General features: G+C 36.6%; 3 protein-coding genes across 5 annotated transcripts; 2 read left to right on the forward strand and 1 right to left on the reverse strand.

The window, feature by feature from the left end:
• Nucleotides 1-47: 47 nt before the first annotated feature.
• On the forward strand, nucleotides 48-7,513 carry LOC109044118 (uncharacterized). 2 transcript variants are annotated; one of them, XM_019061665.2, is made up of 3 exons: nucleotides 48-2,822; nucleotides 6,883-6,970; nucleotides 7,342-7,513. In XM_019061665.2, the coding sequence occupies exons 1-3, from the start codon at nucleotides 2,470-2,472 to the stop codon at nucleotides 7,363-7,365; spliced, it is 465 nt and encodes a 154-aa protein (XP_018917210.2). In that variant the 5' UTR covers nucleotides 48-2,469; the 3' UTR covers nucleotides 7,366-7,513. The 2 variants fall into 2 exon arrangements, with proteins under 2 accessions (XP_018917210.2, XP_072158145.1); XM_072302044.1 differs by having other exon boundaries at nucleotides 1,132-2,822; nucleotides 6,883-7,513.
• Nucleotides 5,825-12,583, reverse strand: LOC109044111 (transmembrane protein 70 homolog, mitochondrial). 2 transcript variants are annotated; one of them, XM_072302043.1, is made up of 4 exons: nucleotides 12,385-12,583; nucleotides 11,528-11,878; nucleotides 8,844-9,157; nucleotides 5,825-6,960 (listed from the first exon to the last, which is right to left on the reverse strand). In XM_072302043.1, exons 1-3 carry the CDS (start codon nucleotides 12,496-12,498, stop codon nucleotides 8,849-8,851), a joined length of 774 nt encoding a protein of 257 aa, XP_072158144.1. In that variant the 5' UTR covers nucleotides 12,499-12,583; the 3' UTR covers nucleotides 5,825-6,960; nucleotides 8,844-8,848. The 2 variants fall into 2 exon arrangements, with proteins under 2 accessions (XP_072158144.1, XP_072158143.1); XM_072302042.1 differs by lacking the exon at nucleotides 5,825-6,960 and having other exon boundaries at nucleotides 8,695-9,157.
• A 106-nt stretch (nucleotides 12,584-12,689) lies between these two features.
• LOC109044125 (zinc finger protein 706) lies at nucleotides 12,690-17,345 on the forward strand. Its single transcript, XM_019061675.2, has 3 exons — nucleotides 12,690-12,866; nucleotides 13,985-14,135; nucleotides 15,922-17,345. Exons 2-3 carry the CDS (start codon nucleotides 13,992-13,994, stop codon nucleotides 16,012-16,014), a joined length of 237 nt encoding a protein of 78 aa, XP_018917220.1. The 5' UTR covers nucleotides 12,690-12,866; nucleotides 13,985-13,991; the 3' UTR covers nucleotides 16,015-17,345.
• Nucleotides 17,346-19,098: the final 1,753 nt, after the last annotated feature.

A 19,098-nucleotide genomic window follows, 5' to 3' on the forward strand; every position in this document is an offset into this window, starting at 1 on the left:
TCAAAGTCTGTGTTTTCCTCCTCAATTATTAGGCACTATTTCTCTGATCTTACTGAGCTCAAATCCATCTTCTCTAATTTTAGCATGTTCTATACAATTCGTTTTTGCAGTTTTGTTTTGCAACTTTTTACTTATAGGTCGCAAAGTATACTAATCACCGGAACTATCAGCTGTAATAGAACTGCTTTTGAGGTTTTTGAATTGAAAAGAATCATAGTCAAGCTCAGATACGTTTTAAGTCAGCTTACCCATTCTAATCCTTTGCCTTTTTAAAATTAGAACTTAGGGACTCCCACAAGGTGTAATAAATTACTTTAGATTCCTGAATTGTTTGCTGTTAATAGATTTAATTTTTTGCAACCAAACAAAATACTGTATCATTTTCCTCAAGTGAAGGCTTCAGAAATCTTGAATAAGTAGTAATGTAAAATGTGCATCATAAAAACTTTGAAATTAAACCAGGGTTGCTGACCGTCTGGAAAACTGGGAAAAGCAAGGAAAGTCAGAGAAATTTGTGACAATTGGGAAAACTTGGGGAATTTCTGACACATCTAGTAAATACTAAAACATCACTGATCTACCGACTGTTTTTTTACATTTTCTGGTCAGTAAAGGCTTGTAGTCTTTTAACTAGCTACTGAATGCCTTTTTTCATAATTTGATTTCCAGGGAAATTTTGTCCAAGTTTAGCAAAAGTCAGCGTTTTTTTCTTTAAAGAAAAGAAAAAAAAATTGTGGAAATTTTGTTTGAAGGTCAGAGAAAGTCAGGGAAAAGCCAAAAAATGTCAGGGAATTTGAAGATGAAGAATTTATGGCAATCTTGTAAACGTTCTAATTTATCTGACACCCAAGAATGACTAAAACTTTGCAAGTTGAGTTCCTTGGAAAATCCTTGAAATTTGTGCTTTGGAAGTCTCGCTCTCTAAACCACATAGAGGTCATTATTTGCACCAAATGACTGAACATGTAATTAACCCCCTCATGCTCTAACCACTTTATTTAGATGCATGGCTAACGTTGGAAAACGCCTACCTCCAATCATCACGACAAAGCTTTACTTATATTCAATTTTTTCTTTTTGAGAAAACATTTTGGAGTTCAGAAATGTTTTTTTTTTCTTTTTCTTTTTTTTTTAATTTACTGTAATTTGTTGAGACGGTTCTCTAAACCGCCTCTAAGCGGATTTTAGATATCTTGCTATGTAAACATTTTAACAATATTTTTGGAGATTTCAGGGGCTCTCTAATACATTTCATGGTCCAAATGACATTTTCAGTTTGGGTGAGCCATATACCAGGATTACGAATTTTATCCTCAGGTTTAAAATTCAACAGGACCCTGAGTGCTTCTCAAATTAACCAGAGGTTGAATAAGTAAATGTGACAAGAAGTCATGGAGCCGGGCCTTGTTCCTGAATGTCCACAGAAATTTTCAACTGATTATTTTGATCATGTGTTACTTTTAAAAAGAAAATCTAACATGATCGGAGATTTCCAATCTTTATTGCATTGGAGGTAGGTACTTATTTTCGACTTTCAGCTCACAATTGTAGCTCAGTGCAATGAGAACATTGAAATAAAATTGCGATTTATTGAACATCAAATTTTAAATTTGTTCTGCCATAAAACTGCATTATATTCACATCATTTAGTCAATTAATGCCGATTTTAAACAATCAACAAAGTGCGTTCCATGTATTAGAAAGATAAGGCAATATGCAGTACTATGAAAAATCGCAACCTCCTTCAATTTTATTGCAATAAACTGTAAACCAAGCGCCTTCAATCAGCAGATAGGCAACATACGCAACACTCAGTGCAATCTGTGCTTCTTGCGAGGGCCATCGATTAATTTTACGCGATCAAATAACAAAATGTGCAGGAGGGTGCGCCAAAACAAATGAGGGGCTCGGAGGACAAGGGGCGTACCTAAGTGCAGTTTTTTTTTAAAAAAAATGAGATATGATTGATTTCAAGTAAAACTAGTCTCAATGCATATTCTGTGAAAAATTCGCTCCCAAATTCCAATTTTCAAGCAACAAAAAATCAGTTCCAACTTTCTTTCCGCCATAAGGATCCGTGTAATTTCTAAACTTCAAACACGCATTTCTCGAAATAGCCAATACTGCATTTGTGCGCCTTGTCCTCCGAGCCCCTCAAATTAGAGTAAAGTGCGGTTTCATGTCAGGAGAACTTTGACCCCTTTGAGTGACGGCAGTGCCGGTGCTAGCCACTAGCCATTCCTCTCATCTCCAAAGGCTGCGAAGAGGGGTCTTTGCTCTTTAACCCCGCAATATCTGTACACGACATTAGACAATGGCATGACTCTTCACATCGCCTTCCTCAGCGCTCACACAGATATCACCGAGGTGTCTTGAAGAAGCGCCCCAAGAGGAAGGCCCATACGCTTTTCTGACTTCGTTGTGTTCGTTTCGTGTTCAGCTCCTGTGTCTCGTGATTTCGTGTTCAAAATGGTTCAAATTTGCTTGCTGGGTCTCGTTGAACGTGCTAGTGCTGAATTTCAACCGGAGCGCATCGCAAAATATTTCGATCGGCCTGAATTGACTATTTTCTACGAGCGGGTCGGGGCCCAGGTGAAGGCTCGCCAAAATTTTCAACTACAGCTTGGAATACAACTCCGGGCATTTAAGGGCCATTTGCGGGGTTTTGAGGACTTGAGATGGGATCGCGACTACAATCAATTCCGAATGGAAATTTCTACTCCGTGTGGACTTAAACAACGGATTATTCTGGTTGAAACCCGAGCCGGAGTATCACCTCTGAACGAGGAGCTCCATCAACAATTCTTCAACTCGACCGCTGGGTGAGTTTTTTTTTTTTTTTTTTTTTCATTTTCTGTCTATTTTCACTCGTGCGCTAAGGTGCGCATTCTTGATGAGAATTTTCTAGGTTTTGAAAATGGAATATTTTGCAAATAAATATTAAGTCTCAAGTAGCACAGCTTGCACTAAGTAGCAACTGCATAGTAAAAATATTGCAATTCCACTGAGTGTTGTGTATGTTGCCTAGCTCCTATTTGAAGGGGCCCCATGTATTGAAACTTAATGCAGTAAAATTGATATAAGTTGCAATTTTTCATCGTACCTATTGCATATTGCCTATCTCTCTGACACATGAAGCTCATTTTGTTGATTGTTTAAAATCGGCATAAATCGCCCTGGTAAAAATTGGCAGTAGAATGTGTGTTCCAAAATACTACAGACCTAAAGCCAGCTGTAAGATTTCCAATAGCTTCTGTAGCCGGCTGTACAATTTCTTATAGCTTTTTATAGCCGATGGCGATTAAGCAACAGCCAGACGATAAAGTTTATGCTAAACGTTACCTACTAAATACGGATACTAGGACTTAGTTAGTTTTTGGAATACCGCTCTCTTTTTGTGCCGTAGTATCTTGATTTATTTTGCGAGGAAAGCTCCGTACTTTTGAAGGATGCCCGTCATTCTTAATATGTTGGAGCGCCTTCAATTTCTAATGATGCTGTGCAATACCTCTGGTGTGAAATAGTTGCCTCAGACGCCGTGGCACGCTGCGGCGCGACGGGCGGGCAGAGAGCGCGAAACGCGCATTGGCGCCTACAAACCTAACAGGGATACTTCACGCACTGCGCAATGCGTGAAGTATCCCTGTTAGGTTTGTAGGCGCTAGTGCGACGCCGCTCCGCTTTGTATTAAATGTTTGCACACTCTGTATTCTCATTTTAATTGATGAAAAAAAAATATGTTTTAAAGGAAAATATGATGTAAGTTTTGTAAATATTAAGGTAAGTAGTAGTTCCGTATCAAACTTAATGATTTCCAAAGCACACGAATTTCTACACAATTTCTTATAGCCTTTTATAGCCAATGGCGATAAAGTGTAAAGCCCGGCGATAGGAACTATAGCCCGATTGTATACTTTTTTATAGCTTCGTATAGCCCGGCTATATGATTTGCTCCGCTTTCTACAGCCAGCTATATGATTTTCAATAGCCTTCTTTAGTCGGCTATAAGAACTCCTATGGTATTTTGAAACGCAGCTCGTATCGCCAATTTTTACCAGGGCGACTAAATGGTGTACTTTTGAATGGTAAAAAAAATTACAATTTCATTAAAATCAAATTGCATTTTAATTTCAATATTTGTGTTGCGCTGTGCTACTTGGGACATGAAAACAGTAGTGCTAATAATGATAGGTACGTGCTTCCGCCTTCCAGAAATGTATTTTGAAGCAGTTTTATTGTGGCGAGAGATACGTAAGGAGAATCAATAAGTTTCCGTTCCACTTTTATTTTCATTGCTCAATGACATACTGATTATCGAAGCCAAGGGTTATTATGAAAAAGTTGTTCATTTTTGTCGCTGATTGCTTAAATTGATACCTGCGGAGGTAAAATAGTTACTGGGGAGTTAAAATAGCTGGCCCGTATGGGCATACAAATTAAGCCGTCTTAATTTAATGGAGATATTGCATGCGTCACATGTGTGAGGAATTTGCGATTTGACTGTTGTTTCTTATGTACCTAAAAGTTCGCAAAGAAACAAGATGTACATGCGTTTCTCTGAAAATCAACTGCAAGCTCAAAAAAGACTCTCAAGTTACAGGGCGTAGCTAGGAACATTTCTCTGGGGGGGGGGGGGGGGGGGGGGGGCATGGGACCACCTATCGGGTGAAGAGTGCGGGGGGAGGGTGAGGACATGAAGGATCCCGTTTTTTACTGGGGGGCGCCCCCCCCCAGGACACCCTAGTTACGCCCATGCAAGTTAAGGCCAAAATGGAGGGGATATCCCACGCATTCTCACGCTACCCTGAGAGGTCACGTCTACATCAGACAAAACCTCCATGCAAAGAGTAGGGAGCAAAATACATTGACAGAGCTGCCACTTTATTTGGGGACCCCAAAACTGAAAACACGGCAACCCTGCTAATGTATTTGCTCCCTATCTTGGCATGGAGAGTTTGTCTTGCAACGCTGCAAACCGAGATACGCAATGGAGATGTTGCATGTGTGAGGAATTTCCGATTTGACTCTCGAATCATATGTAAAAGTTTGCGAGAAAGAAGGATAACACAATGGTGCCACTGGTTATCTCTGAAATCAACTCCCAAGCTCACAATAAAGCTCTCAAGTTGAGGCCAAAATGGAGGGGATATCCTATGCTATTCCTGAGAAGTCACTCTACATCATAGACAAAAAATCCATGCAAAGATAGGGAGCAAATTACATTAGCAGTGTTGCCGTGTTTTCAATTTTTGAGTCCCCAAATAAAGTGGCAGCCCTGTCAATGTATTTGCTCCCTATCTTTGCATGGAGTGATGGTCTTGATGTAGAGGTGGACTCTCAGGATAGCGTGGGATATCCCCTCCATTTTGGCCTCAACTGGAAATCTTTTTTTGAGCTTGGGAGTTGATTTCAGAGAAAACCAGTAGCACCACCGTGTTTTCTCGCGAACTTGTACATAAGAATCAGCAGTCAAATCACAAATTCCTCACACATGCAACATCTCCATTCTGCAGTTTCACCATCGATTAATTCTTATCGGCGCAACGACGTGCCAGCTACTAACTGACGGATTCACGCAAAGCTCCTTCATTTTGTTGGTTATACTATTTGACCTACTGGAAATTAAAGTGGATACCTCCTTGTTATAGGTTACGATAAAAATGATCAGTATCAGAGAAGAAAACAATTGACTTTTTTCCAGAGATATCAAAATTTGTAAATGATACTTTATAACAGAGTCAAAGTTCAATTCTTTCATAATATTTACAGATTAAGGATGGGGATATACTTTACAAAAGGAATAAGTGCAAAAAGACAACAAATTAGTGGACAGTTTTGTTATTTAGCACTCTTGTCCTACATTCTCTCTAATAATAGAATCCCACGTAGCATGGATGTATTGCAATAGTATTGCAAAGAAAAGTGCAATTTTAGTGTGTCGCAATATAATTGTATTATAATGTTGCAATTTTTCTCAAAAAAATTGCAAGCTTACCTACAGGAATTTTTAATTGGCTATCTGACTGGTCAAGAATTGTAATGAAGTAGCAAAATCTTTAATTCATTTTCTGTTTTTAGATTATGATAAATTATCTTTTTCAGTTTTTTTTAAAAATATTTGGAAAGCTTGAAATTTATTTTTCTTCTTTCCGGCCAAACTTTTCAGAGAGTAGAACGAAAATTTGGGCCAGAAAGTTTTCGATGCTTTTGTAAGGCAAACCTTACCCTATGTTTTCAAAGTAAATTTCCCAGATTTTGAGAGCCTGAAAGATTTTGATTTTCTTTCTGATAAAATCACACTTTTTTCAATAAATACAAGATTAAGTGAAATGTTAAGAAATTAAATTAATATTGCATACAAGTTTTAATAATTTTACAATAGGTATTATTTCCATATAACATCCAATGGTGCTAGGTCCACACCATGAGAGGAGGTCTACTGATGAGGTCTAAAAAGACCCGAAACGTTATAGATCTCTCGGCGTGACCTCAACTTAACATTCCAATGCAAACTGCCTGAGCTGAACTCCCTCTCAGTTTTGTACTGGTTTTCATTAGAGTTAAAATATTTTGACTCTGATTTAATTTTTTTAATTTCTCGGCTTGGATTTCCCCGCGAAATGATGTAGACCCAGCACCATTTTTCCACCTCGTTACGATAGGTAATAAGTTAATATTAATAAGGAAATAATCATCAGGCTAAAAGTAATTGCAATAAAAAAGACAACTTTGGGAGCAAGAAGTGGTTTTAACAATATTATTTATCAAAATTTACCTCAAGGGTTCAGAGTTGTAGCGACCCATTATTATTGATAATCTAAAACAGCAATTTTAGTGGTGGTAGCTTACTGATTTTCTTCATGGTTTTTTTCTCTGTTGTAGTGACTGGGATGACTGGGTCAACAAGTTCAACGAAATGGAAGCTGAGATCAGGATTTTCAAAGAGGCTCATCGAGCAGCCTATAAAAATGTAAGGACTATTTATATTCAAACTTTTTCCGCAAAAGTAATTTCTAGATTCACCAAGACATTTTCTGGCACTGCCTCTTGAATTATACCTCAGAGTAGGTAATTAAATGGATGCGTTTGATGCCCCCCTCCTTCTGAAATCTTCTGCAAATCTGGATTGCCTTGTTTTAGTCTCAATTATTGGTTTTACAAATGTCATTTATCTAAGTATACCTAGTTTTGAGTTACCTAGTTACCTAGTCTTTAACCTAGTTATCAAAGTTTAGCGGTTCAGAGTTTTAGTGACCCATTTTCATTGAAAACCTCAATTTACAGCAATATTCGTGGTGGCAGGTTTCTAATTTTTTTCTTGGTTTGTTTTCTCTGTTGCAGCAATTGGGATTACTAGGTCAATAAAATCCAGACTTCATTTGATTTTCGGATATAACACTCTTTACTCACAGACACTACCTGCTACTGTAGTTTGTAAATAATTTTAAGTTACCTTGATCTTGAAATTTTGAGAAATTTGATACTTGGCTAATCGATTGCTTGATATTCAGTCTATCTACATGAAGTATTTCTTTATTTGACACATTTATTTTCTAGTCAGATTTTAGATTTTTAGGGCATGTTGAGAAATTCTGTTGAAAAATTATCTGAGCTTGACCTTTAGGTAGTTTTCTATCCCCTTTTAACTTGCCTATAAAGGTACTCAATTTTGAACATCAACGCCTCATTGACACTGAATTATGCATCCCTCTTTCGAATATACTTTGAAATACAGCTGATGCAGCTTCTTGGCGATTGTATGCTTCAGAAGAGACTCAGACTTACTTCAGTGATACGATGAACTTGCTTCCTATTCAGATAGTGCACATTGAGAGAGAATACATTGCAAGTATAAAAACTTGTACTGCTGAGTTATGCTAGTTTTTGAGAAGAATTTCTACTGCATTTATAAGTTAGTAAAGATTAATATTAGAAGTGATATAGTTTGCAAAAAATTAAAGGAGATGCTTAATACAATGGCGCCACAAAAGCAGTTCTTCATTTTCTTTGCCTTAAAAAAGTTGCAAACATGCTCAGGAAGTATGTACCAAAGTGAATTGATCATTTCTAACTTCCCTTCGACAAAACTTTGAGGACAGCACCTTTACTTTACTATTTGCCACAATAAGAGGGCAACACTGTGAATTTGTTTTACTGAAAAGGCACTGTAGATCAATTGTTAAATTTTTTGTATAATTAATAAACAAAAACAAAATGAATCAATGAAGTAGTTACTTACTAAAAAATACCAGCGATTCATTCCTAAATAGGAATTTATCTCTTTTTCTTACACAAGCTTGGCAAAAAGGATTGCAAATCATTTTTGAAAATATTTTAAATCATTGGTTCAATTGTGAGTAAAATCAATATTTGTAAATTGACTCAATGTGTCCATTTGTGATAAAGTCAAAATCTGTAATCCTGTAGAGAGCACATTTTCTTTAATCTCCACTTTCAGAATATCTGATGTCTTTTGAGATTAAATTTTAAGTATGCAGTTCTAATTAAAAATAGACTACATACCATACGTCAAACACAAATCTAACTACAGTGAATAAATATGTTTTCGGTTCCCTTCTTGATAGAGATTGAAAATGTTGCCTATGAGATGAGTCTTGGTAGCATTATGTCTGACATTTTTGTCAGGGCAACAAAAAACAGGGAATTCAAGAGAGGTATCAAGGATACTGCACATTGAAAACTTGACATTACGTTTAATTGTTTTCTTTTTTTAAAGAAAAATTTTCATTCATCTTGAGAAAGAGGCTGATTAAGAGGAACATTCCTCGGCACAGCCACTTAAATACGTAACATAAATCTAATAGATCACACTTTTCACTTACATAATCTATCGATTTCTCTTCCTTAGATTTAATGGTAGATCCTTGTCCTCATCAGAGGGTTTTATGCTCTCTGAAGCTTTTGGCGTTTGATGAGTTGGCATGGGTATTTTCGGCCGTTTTAAATTCGGTTCACAACTGGTTGATTCTATTTCATTGTTATCGCTAAAGTCAAACTCCTTGTCATAGCCAACCATCCGTTTGTAGTGGTTAAGGTCTGTGAAATTTGAAGCTTCAAGGAGGTAACCTTTGCCTCGAATTGAAACTGACGCGAGAGGCGTTGAGACAGTGGAAACGTCTGTAGCATTGAAACTAGCCTGGAAAAGAACAAATTGTTTATGCAGTAATTAAATTTTGAGAGAAAAACGAAACATCCCTGTAGAACACGGAAATTTTAGAGAAAAAAGCATAAAAAGATGAATTTGGGAAAGAGCAAAGACACACTTATTATATTTCATTATATGGCGCAGTATTTCTCAGGACAATAGTCTGATATATTTGATCATGGATACTAAAAGTTATCGCACCTGTGAGAGAGAACATTATATTTGAGGGAGACACAAAGTTTTTAAGGAGCATTATTCAAGTTTCTAATAAAGCAAACTTAAATTTTCGGATAGGAGCAAGCAATCTCAGAGACAAAAATTTCTTGAAAGCTCCCAGTCCCTAAAAAAAAAAAAATGTCTAGAATATGAGGTATAATTTTACAGATCAAAACACTTATATGAGGATTTGCATAAACAAGTAAATTTTGAAGGTAAGACTCCTAAACCACGTATCTTGTTAGTTATGTTTAAAAATTTCCACTCCTTCTTCAGTTTTTAGAAAGAGAACAAGTCAACATCATTCCTAGAAATTTTTTCAGAATTTGATCCCCACCGAGAAGAAAAATCACAAAACTTTTTGCGACTTGTCGTTGAGAAATTCTCCTTCAAAGAACAAAATATGACAGGAGGACTGCAACGTCTCAAATCGAGATACATTGTTTGGGAGTTTCACTGTCTATTTGCAGTTAGGTGCTGGCAATTAACGAAAAAATTTGGAAGAATTTGACTCCCTCCGGAAATGATTTTTACACAGCTACGTGTGCACGAATATAGGTTTTAAGATACCTACTGAGGGTTTATTCTTTGATAAATTTCCCTGGGTAGGTAGAGATAAAAACGGAAAAAAATTAAATCTTGTCATCAATTAAGCCTCTCAAACTGAAAATGTCCCATTACATATGACAGGTTGGGTAGTACTGAATAATGAATACTTAGGGTTACAACTATCTCTTGCTTTTGCATCATTTAACTACATAATGTTTACTGGTAAATTATTCTTTTTAATAGTTTCAAATAGTTACAGCTGTATTTGGAACTTTTATCCATAAATGTTCACTCCTTATAAATGCAATTCATAATAACTTTCAAACTATAACTACGAATGTGACAGCAATAAAGTTGTCCGACTTGTACAATGACAGACAATTTTGGTGTGAAAATAAAAAAACAATAAATAATTATTCAACTGCACCCATCAATAGCGGTCTGTAAGTGGTTCATCATATTTATAGGAATTAGGGGTCATAGGTAAAATCTATCTTTTAAAAGGCCAATTTAGTTAAAAGTTATGGTTAGGAAAGTTGTGGGAGGACTTTAAAAATGAATAGAGGTAGGAAAAATTTAAAGAACTTTTGCTTATGGATAACTTTTTTTTGTAACTTATGCTGCAGTTCTATTACATCTTATAATTGCATTCTTGCAGAAGATTCCAATAATTTGCCACCAGAAATATTAAAAAATATGACAGTTTCAGCATTATTTAGGATACCTTTAAGTTTGTCAAAATCATAGAATTTTCTTTATGTTGGTCTGAGGCGATCATTATGGAGTTTATTTTGCGTGTGTTGTTTATTTTGCGAGGATAGTCACAAGGTGATACAGCTGAATTTTACTTAAATTTTGTTCAAATAGTTCTTCATTTGAAACTTTTCACATCTGAAAAATGGTAAACTGAGGGGCCTCCTAAAACCATTTTTAATCACAGTTTTGAACAAAATGGACATTTTAAGGAAGGGATCTGTTAAATGAGCAACTATGCATGCAGCTCTTGGCCTACTTGAGTTGTCACAAACTGATTGCAGTGGACGCACAGGTCGCAAAGACAGTAAGTTGAAATTTTTAGCCAACGTGCATTACAAATCAGCATAAAGCAGAGATTCTCAATACAGAGGGAAAAAGCTCATTTGAGCACAAGTTTCCCTCCAGGAGATACGCTATTTGGTGCAACACTAGTTACAACCATTCAGGAAGGCAACTGCAGACTCGTTTCAGGTCTAATTGGATCCATCCTCAGTACAGCACAGCCTCGTGAATTTTCTGCTACCAAGCTCAGAGAGTTCTGCAATTGCCTTCCTGAATGGTTGTAACTAGAGTTGCACCAAACAGCATATCTCTTGGAGGGAAAATTGCGCTCGAATGAGCTTTTTCCCTCTGTATTGAGATTTTCAGATGTATGCTGATTTGTAACGCAAGTTGGCTAAAAATTCCAACCTACTGTCTTTACTTGAATTGTGGTTGACTTAATCCAGTTTGACTACAGTACGTTAGCAAAAAAAGTTGTCCATTTTTGGCGCGTGACCGCCATCAAGAGGAGTAAAAGTATTATGAAAAGATATAAGCTCATAATTAGACATCACTTACCGGCTTCAAGCCAAAGAATAACGTGTAGGTGTAGAGAGTGTAGAGATCTTTTGATTGGTTGTAATCTATATATAAAATATATTTACTCGCCAACAATTGTAGAAGAACTGGAGTTCCGAAAGAAAAAAAAGACATGACCGAAAGAACTGCCAAATACCACCCAGTTTTCTCTGGAAATTTTTGAATTTGTTCAGCTACCACAGGAAACCCTGTTATGCCAACGGCACTTGTGGTAAACGAGAATAATTTGGTCCTCCTCAGCCTGGTTGCCAGAGGACCTTCATAAATTCTGACCAAGTCTGGTGACTTTGGAAAGCAACCCGATTCGGTTGAGTAATGAGATGAATGAGCCTGGAACAAGATACAATTGATTATTACTGCTTTGCCAATAAACAAATTTCAGATCTTAGGAGACAATGGTACATGTCTTCCTGCTCCTAGTCTAAAGTAAAAATACTAATTCTCACAGGAAACTCTGCAGTTAAGTTCCTCTGTTGCTGAACCTTAGGCAGCTGTAACTCGAGCAGTCCCGACTGAACAGTCTGACAGTATTAGCAATGAGCATGCAAAGAGACAGCACAGTTGATAGTGGGCCAATGTTAACTGTTTATCTAGCCTGTGAATGTTGTTGACGGCGCAGTCCGATTGCTCGCTGGTTGCAGCTGAACTATTAGCTGTGGCTTGCCTTCACATCTAAAAGTTTCAAGAAATTGATTGATATTTGAGGAAGCAGTGAAATTTTCCGAGAGGCAAGGCTCGCCACTTAATTTTAAAAGCAACGTATGACTTCAGTAGAACTTATGACAAGACTCTCATTATCATTGTCTTCAAAGAAATAATAAAGTAAACACACTCACATAAGATACGCCATTAAGATTTTTAAGATTACCGTAGCACGTAAAATAGTGGCTTTGTGAAATTTGCCTTCGTGAAATAGCGTGATTCACGCATTTGATAGATAGTTTCAGCATACTGAAAGTCGACAACAAAGATGAGATAAGGGATAAGGGACCGGTTTTCCTGATAAGACTTCGCACGTCGGAATGGTTTTTAGGTTATGTTTATATTATACTGTTTTGAATACTAGCATGGACGAAAAAGTATGACCCATATGGACTCATCTACTAGCCATTATGAACAATTTCCCGCGAGTTGCGGAGTTACTTCTTACTTTCCATTTCGCTGAATCGCTTTTGCCGATGATTCCGTATTAGTTTGTGTCGGAAAATTAATTTTCAAGTATCTAATCTTTATCAACCATCTGCATCCACCATCTCATTGTTTCCTGAGTTTCGGAAGTTCTACCTCTATTCCCCTGTCTTTTCGTCTGACCTCACAGGTACAAGCCTTGTTCTATTACAGAATGAACCCTCTCTGTTGTTAACCCACTTAAGTCCTAGGCCCATATTTTATCACTGAGTCAGCGTAGTGTAAACCCTTCTTTCTACTCACTGCCATTTTAGTGAGTATTACTTTCATTCTTGGCTGCCAGATTCACATGCATGGCTTCCGTCACTTCTGCGGCAAGAGCCATGTTAGCATTCGGACTCGTCCTGCTGGCGCACAGTGCGGCCTCCTTATGGACGATGCGGACAAAAATCGTTACAAGGATGAAAAAGAAGTTTTGGCCCATTGACATATCGATTCTGGAGTAATTTTTACCATAGAATCTTATTCTGAAGCTCAACATTCTCCAGGACTGGAATTTGGGCCTCAGAAACAAGATGGCTGTCCAAAAAACCTCTTCATAATCATCTCAAGAATGAGAAATTTAAATTTTACGGATATAGGACTGTGGGGTATCAACTCTCAGGTAATTTGTGGTAAGATCCAGTTCTGCGACCACAAATTCTCTACGATTGAAATTTGTGCCTTTATAACAATGTGTCAGCACCAAACTGTCAAAATCAACTTTTCAAGAATATAAAATTCGAATTTTACCGATATAAGTAAACCTCTGAGGTATGAATTGTCATGTAGTTTTTGCTGCAAAGTCCGATCTTTAAGCTAATCATTTCCTGAGCTGAAATTTGAGCATTAAAAACAAGATAGCGGCCCAAAAACATCTCAAGATGATCTAAAGAACGAAAAATATGAATTTGACGTATCTAGGCTTTAGAGGTAAGTATCAACTCTTGTGTACTTTTTCTGTAGAATCCAATTCTGAATTGCTAGGTCCAGTAGAATCCAGGTCAGGCATCTGAATTTTTCGATAAATCAGAAAATCTTGAAAAATAGGAATCTGAAAAAAGTTTGCATTGTTCTTTTCTCTCTCTTTTTATTTATTTTATTTTATAATTTTGTTTTTATCGCAGAATTTTTCTTGATAGGTATGTGGAACCCAACAGGAGTAGAGTAAAGTATTGGACAATACTTACTATTTGTCTTTCAATTGCATCCTTGTGCTTTAGGTAAAATTTTCACTCATGGCATTAATGTCTTTTCTTAATTTTGCAGCTTAATCATGGCCCGCGGTCATCAGAAGCTTCAGTCTCAAGCCAAAGCTCAGGAAAAAGCAGCCAAAGCCAAAAAGCAGCAAGGACACAGTGCCAATGAGCAGAAAAAAGCCGCACAAAAAGCCTTAGTTCATGTCTGTGCAGTATGTAAGGTATGCACTGAAATTCATTGTTAACTTTAGGTTTTCCTGTTTTCTCAGGTTGCTAATGAGTCAGTTAAGCTCGGGAGGGATTTGCCTACAAATAGTCAAATCTTACAGTTTTCGGTACGAGAAGAACGATGCGCATCTTAAAATTTCACGAAAAATTGTCTCTGTGGAGATGTAACGCTTCCTTTTAGGGGTCCTCGAAAAAGTGTTTGAACCGATCGCTGTGAATCTTCGTATCTACGCGTCATAGACGGGAAGATGGCGGCGCCGAAGCCGACCTGCTTACTACCGCCACGCTGCTGATGTTGACATCACGATTTCTGGTTTGAGGTTAAGTAAGTTCTGTGTGAATGTTTCATATCCTACATACATCTGTATCGCATTCTGATTGAAAAGCTTAGAAAATTAAGAACAATGGATATGAATCTCAAACAAAGTAACCTACATAACCTCCAATTGACCACCAAAAACATACCGCCAAGGCAACGCCGCCGTGTATTCTTCCACTACGCATTCCGCCGCCATAATGATCGTGACGTGTACATGCGAAACCTACGAGCGCGCAGTTCAAATGCTGTTTTAGGCCACCCTAATTTTTGGCACTTTCGAATTAACTTTTCTCCAGTTTGCAGTCATCAAAAAAATTTAGGAAAAAAACTGTAAGCTTCGGTCACTTACTACTTTCGAATGACACAATAAAAAAAAAGACTTGACCTACTCATTCACATAGATTGTTCTGAATCCTTGAGACTAGTACTGTAATTTCAGTGCTAATGTAACTAGCTAACAGATCTTGGTTACATATGTCTTAGAATAATCTTACTCTCTCAATCCATTGACTTAAATTGAAAGCGCGCAAGGCAATACTTACAGCAGCGCTGAACCATTGGTGCGAAGCCATTTGCCGCTTGAAAACAATTCATGACTTACCTCCAGTGTTTTACAGCTGGCAGCGCCAAACTTCTACTTGCTAATGCGTTATTTATTAATGGTGTGACCAGTATTTACAGCAAAATTAAATACTAATGCTAAGCATAGCAGAGTCAAATTGTTCATAAGTCAATTGGTTTAAAATGAGTGGAAGTTGAGCTCACATGGTCACAAGTTGATGGAGCAATATTGTCTTGAAGCGAAAAATGAATAACAACAGGAGACATCTCCATGCTATTATCATGGATTTTTCGTACTGAGATGCCTGCTTTAGCGTTTAAAATCGCTTTTTGGATCGTTTTTTTTGGCTTGGATATGACAGAAGAAAAAATATGTGAAATACTTACCTGCTGAGTACACAAAGGGTTGCCCTAGGCTGTTGGATAGTAATAATTTACCAAATACAATCATTAAAGTGTGTAACATTACGACTGTGAGTCTTTTCCTCTCCGTAGTCACATCTCGTCACATTATTTTTGAAGGGAATCAAACTAGTAGCTCGTTATTTCCTAAATAATGTTCAATTTGAACTTAAATTTTCAGAGGTGGTTTCGAATAAATTTGTCAAAATGTTGCTTATTTCCTTCAGGTGACATTTGTTGTGAAATTATTTATTCAGAGATGCTCTCATGACACATCAGGGTTAGGTTGATATTAAGTTCTCAGGATCAACGTGGATATTAATAATAAAAAAAGGAACCCCACTACCCACGAAACTGTCATTATATATATAACAACCATGTTATTTCTTCATGTCATGTAACAGAGCTGTAAAAAAAAAATTGAAATAAAAATCTATTTTGTAACTGCTAAAGACATCTTTCTTTAATGTACCATCATTTTTTCTTTTTTATTTCAGGCTCAAATGCCAGATCCTAAGACATACAAACAGCATTTTGAAAACAAACACCCAAAGAATGACCTGCCTGATGACCTTAAGGAAGTTTCGTGATACTCTATCGGATTGCGGTGATCCGTGTTCTCTGATGTCGATTTAAGGGTGTGATAAAATTACCGTGTGATTTTATTTACCGTTTTCCAAAATCCTCTCTTAATTTTATAATTTTTTTCTAACTTCTCCTTTTACTTTATTTTATCTTTATTTATTTATTTTTTCTTGGTTTTTTTTTCTTTCCAATTATAAATTAAGTGTCCACAACACACGATTGACACTAGTGTGTAAGTTTTTTTTTTATATAATTGTTGACTTAATATCTATGTTTAATTTTTTTGTGTTTTGGAAGCAGAACTTTAAGTTTCTGTCACAATTTATCATTTTAAAGAGAAACACTTTTTTTTAGAATATAACTCGGTATTATTTCTTTTAATTTTCTTGGGGGAATACTTGCTTTTTCATTTATGAATATGTTTTACTTTTGGAAAATTTAAAACAGAAATGTTCATTTCAAGTGTAAATTGTTCCTCATCTGCAATGTTGCACTTTGTCTTCTGTCAAAGAGACGGATACAGAGCAGATTTACCTATGCATTTGAAATTGGATTTGCAGGTTTTGAAGAGACAAATAAACCAGTCCCTCTTTTCTTAGGTATTAGAATATTGCAGCCTGCATGAAAGATAAGGAAGAAAAACAAATTGTCTCGATTATTAGCTTTACTATTTTTTTTTTTTTTTTTTTAGTCGATTACTTCCTTGCAGAAATCCATTTTGTCCATATTTCCTAGACATCAGAGAGAAGAGGGCTTGTTTTTGCAGGGTATTTGTCCACAATATCTGCCTAATCGTGTACTTGCTTCATGCCAGGATCGATACTATAGTGTGATCTTTGGTTACCAATTTTTCTATTAATCTTGTAAAATCGATAAAGGAGTCTCTCATGGATCACAATCCAGCAAAACTATTGTATTCTTAAATTTTATTTCGTCTAAGCGTCAAGGAATTTGTACAAATTTTTAATTTTCTCAGGATCCTCTTTTTATACAGCATTAAAGGATATCTCAACACATACATACCCTCCCCACACATGATAGTTGAAAAATAGATAGTAACAGAAAGCTTTATTTTGCAGAGTAACTTTCGCCCATTATAATTTATATCATTCCCTTCTTATCTCAGTGGTGAAGAAGTTTTAAGTCATGATTTACAAAAAAGAACTAGTCTTAAGTAGTCAGAAATTCTGAAAATAGATGGCCACGCCGAAGTTTTTGTACACTTTCAACCATCTTGGCATTAAAAATCTTCTTTCTTTGTGATTAAAATTAATTAAAGCGTAAATCAATTTCATAAATCGATAATAAATGTGCTATTTTTAGTTCCGTCTCACAAGCCCTTGTTTCTGTGTTTTCATATATTTTCAAAGACTGGGTCCTCTCTCAGTAAGTTTCATCCGTTATCTTCTGCTATTTCACTGCCTCATTAAATTTCCGATTTAATTTTATCAAGGCTTAAAAGAAATGATTACACTCATTTACTGACTCATCCCCTCGCTCATTATGTTTAACCGTACTTCAACATTGCAGTTGAGTCTCGGTATTCAAGGTGAATCAAAAATATGAATGGTCAATTACCCCCCTGGCTTTTTCAGTTAAGACTTTATTTCATACAGACTTCTGAAACACATTATTTTGAACTGGGCCTAGTGAAAAAGATATTAAGACTAACAGACACATTAAATTCCCCTCCACCCACAAGCAGCCTCCTGGCAACAGGTAGAAGCTCAGGAGTCCACCTAGAGGTGTCGTCAGCCAAGTTGGCAGTCGTTTTCGCATACGACTGTGTTGCAGTTGTCTAATATCAGTCAAGGGTTGACTGTGGCACAACTAAGCGCAACGCAGGCGCTGTGCTCAGAGACGTAAATCGTTCTACCGCGCAGCGACATTCAAGAGTAAACAACTGCGAACTTACCTGACAAGGATGACACCTCTACCTTCTGACAGAATGAATCTCAAAAGTATATGTGACCGGATCTGTAATTAGAAACCTTATCTTCCAGGAGAAAATTTTCCTCATCTTTTCTCTTAAATTTAAAGCATGTTTTTGTGCGATTTAAGAATTTTTGTCTCAGAAGTCAAGGACTCATTGCTCCAACTTTTGAGCTTTTGGGGTCAACCTTGCGCCAAAATTTCCGAATTTTTTTCCTCCATGCATTTGCAAAATTTGAAGAAATCTCTTAAGGTCCCTTCTCACATATCTGGTCACATACCAAGGTCATATAGCTTCCTCATGAGAGAAGAAGTCCGTAAAGAAGTAGTGTAATCCTGATATGTTGATGAGCTGATTGATCATGTGACCAAAATGTCTGACATTTTTTTAAGCAATTTCTTTAATAAACTTGTTGAGCAAGCTGCTCAACTTGCAACAAGGAAGAGATGCCATGAGTGTTGACGCCCTAGAGAAAAGATTGGATCCATGGAATAAAAAGAAAGATTTTATCCTTACCGGGACACAATTTTAGGTTCTTGGTCAATCTCACAATCAGGCTTGAACCTTTCTCTTGTTACCTCTCACAGTCAAGAAATAGCAAGAAGGAAACAAATGTAACTCCGAGATATTTGGATCCATTCTACAGAAATTTTTAAAGCTATGTATTTATTCTACCTACAGATATTTCTCATAAAAATGACGAAGATGTTCATATGAGTAGCTTAGATGCAGTAGAAACGGAAACAATAGAACCTCATTACACTAGCTAAGGAACAATCCTGCCTGATTGACAGTTTAGGTGAAAAGCAGTTAGTAACTTTGGTGAATTCTGCAGTATTAAATGATTCCAAGCTGATTTTTTAGTTATTTCCAATTCTGCACAGAGGTGCTGTAATGTATTAAAAAATTGAAAACTTAACTTGACTACTACGAAAATGGCGAAGTTCTTGCTTCGTCCTGTGAAATTTTAGTTTGCAGAAAAGCAGCATTGTTCCTTCGCAGTCAATTACCCATAATAAATAGATTTCCTAAATGGAAAATGCAGTGCATTTCATGAAGATCTTACTAGCATCAAGTGCACAAGTAGAGACTGAGGGCTGCTGTTAGCAGTTTCATTAATTCATTATAAATTTTTGCAGGAGAAAAAGAAAATAGG

Source organism: Bemisia tabaci, chromosome 6 (genome assembly GCF_918797505.1).
Source record: "Bemisia tabaci chromosome 6, PGI_BMITA_v3".
In the NCBI taxonomy this organism is placed as follows: Eukaryota; Metazoa; Arthropoda; class Insecta; order Hemiptera; family Aleyrodidae; genus Bemisia; species Bemisia tabaci.

Excerpts from the sequence above, each read along its gene's own strand:
- LOC109044125 (XM_019061675.2), top strand. The coding sequence starts at position 13,992 with ATGGCCCGCGGTCATCAGAAGCTTCAGTCTCAAGCCAAAGCTCAGGAA. Across the intron at positions 14,136-15,921 it reads ATGTCTGTGCAGTATGTAAG|GCTCAAATGCCAGATCCTAA; the intron begins GTATGCACTGAA and ends TTTTTATTTCAG.
- LOC109044111 (XM_072302043.1), bottom strand. The coding sequence starts at position 12,498 with ATGCTGAAACTATCTATCAAATGCGTGAATCACGCTATTTCACGAAGG. Across the intron at positions 11,879-12,384 it reads ATCTTAATGGCGTATCTTAT|GCTCATTCATCTCATTACTC; the intron begins GTGAGTGTGTTT and ends ATCTTGTTCCAG. Across the intron at positions 9,158-11,527 it reads TATTCTTTGGCTTGAAGCCG|GCTAGTTTCAATGCTACAGA; the intron begins GTAAGTGATGTC and ends GTTCTTTTCCAG.
- LOC109044118 (XM_072302044.1), top strand. The coding sequence starts at position 2,470 with ATGGTTCAAATTTGCTTGCTGGGTCTCGTTGAACGTGCTAGTGCTGAA. Across the intron at positions 2,823-6,882 it reads TTCTTCAACTCGACCGCTGG|TGACTGGGATGACTGGGTCA; the intron begins GTGAGTTTTTTT and ends TCTCTGTTGTAG.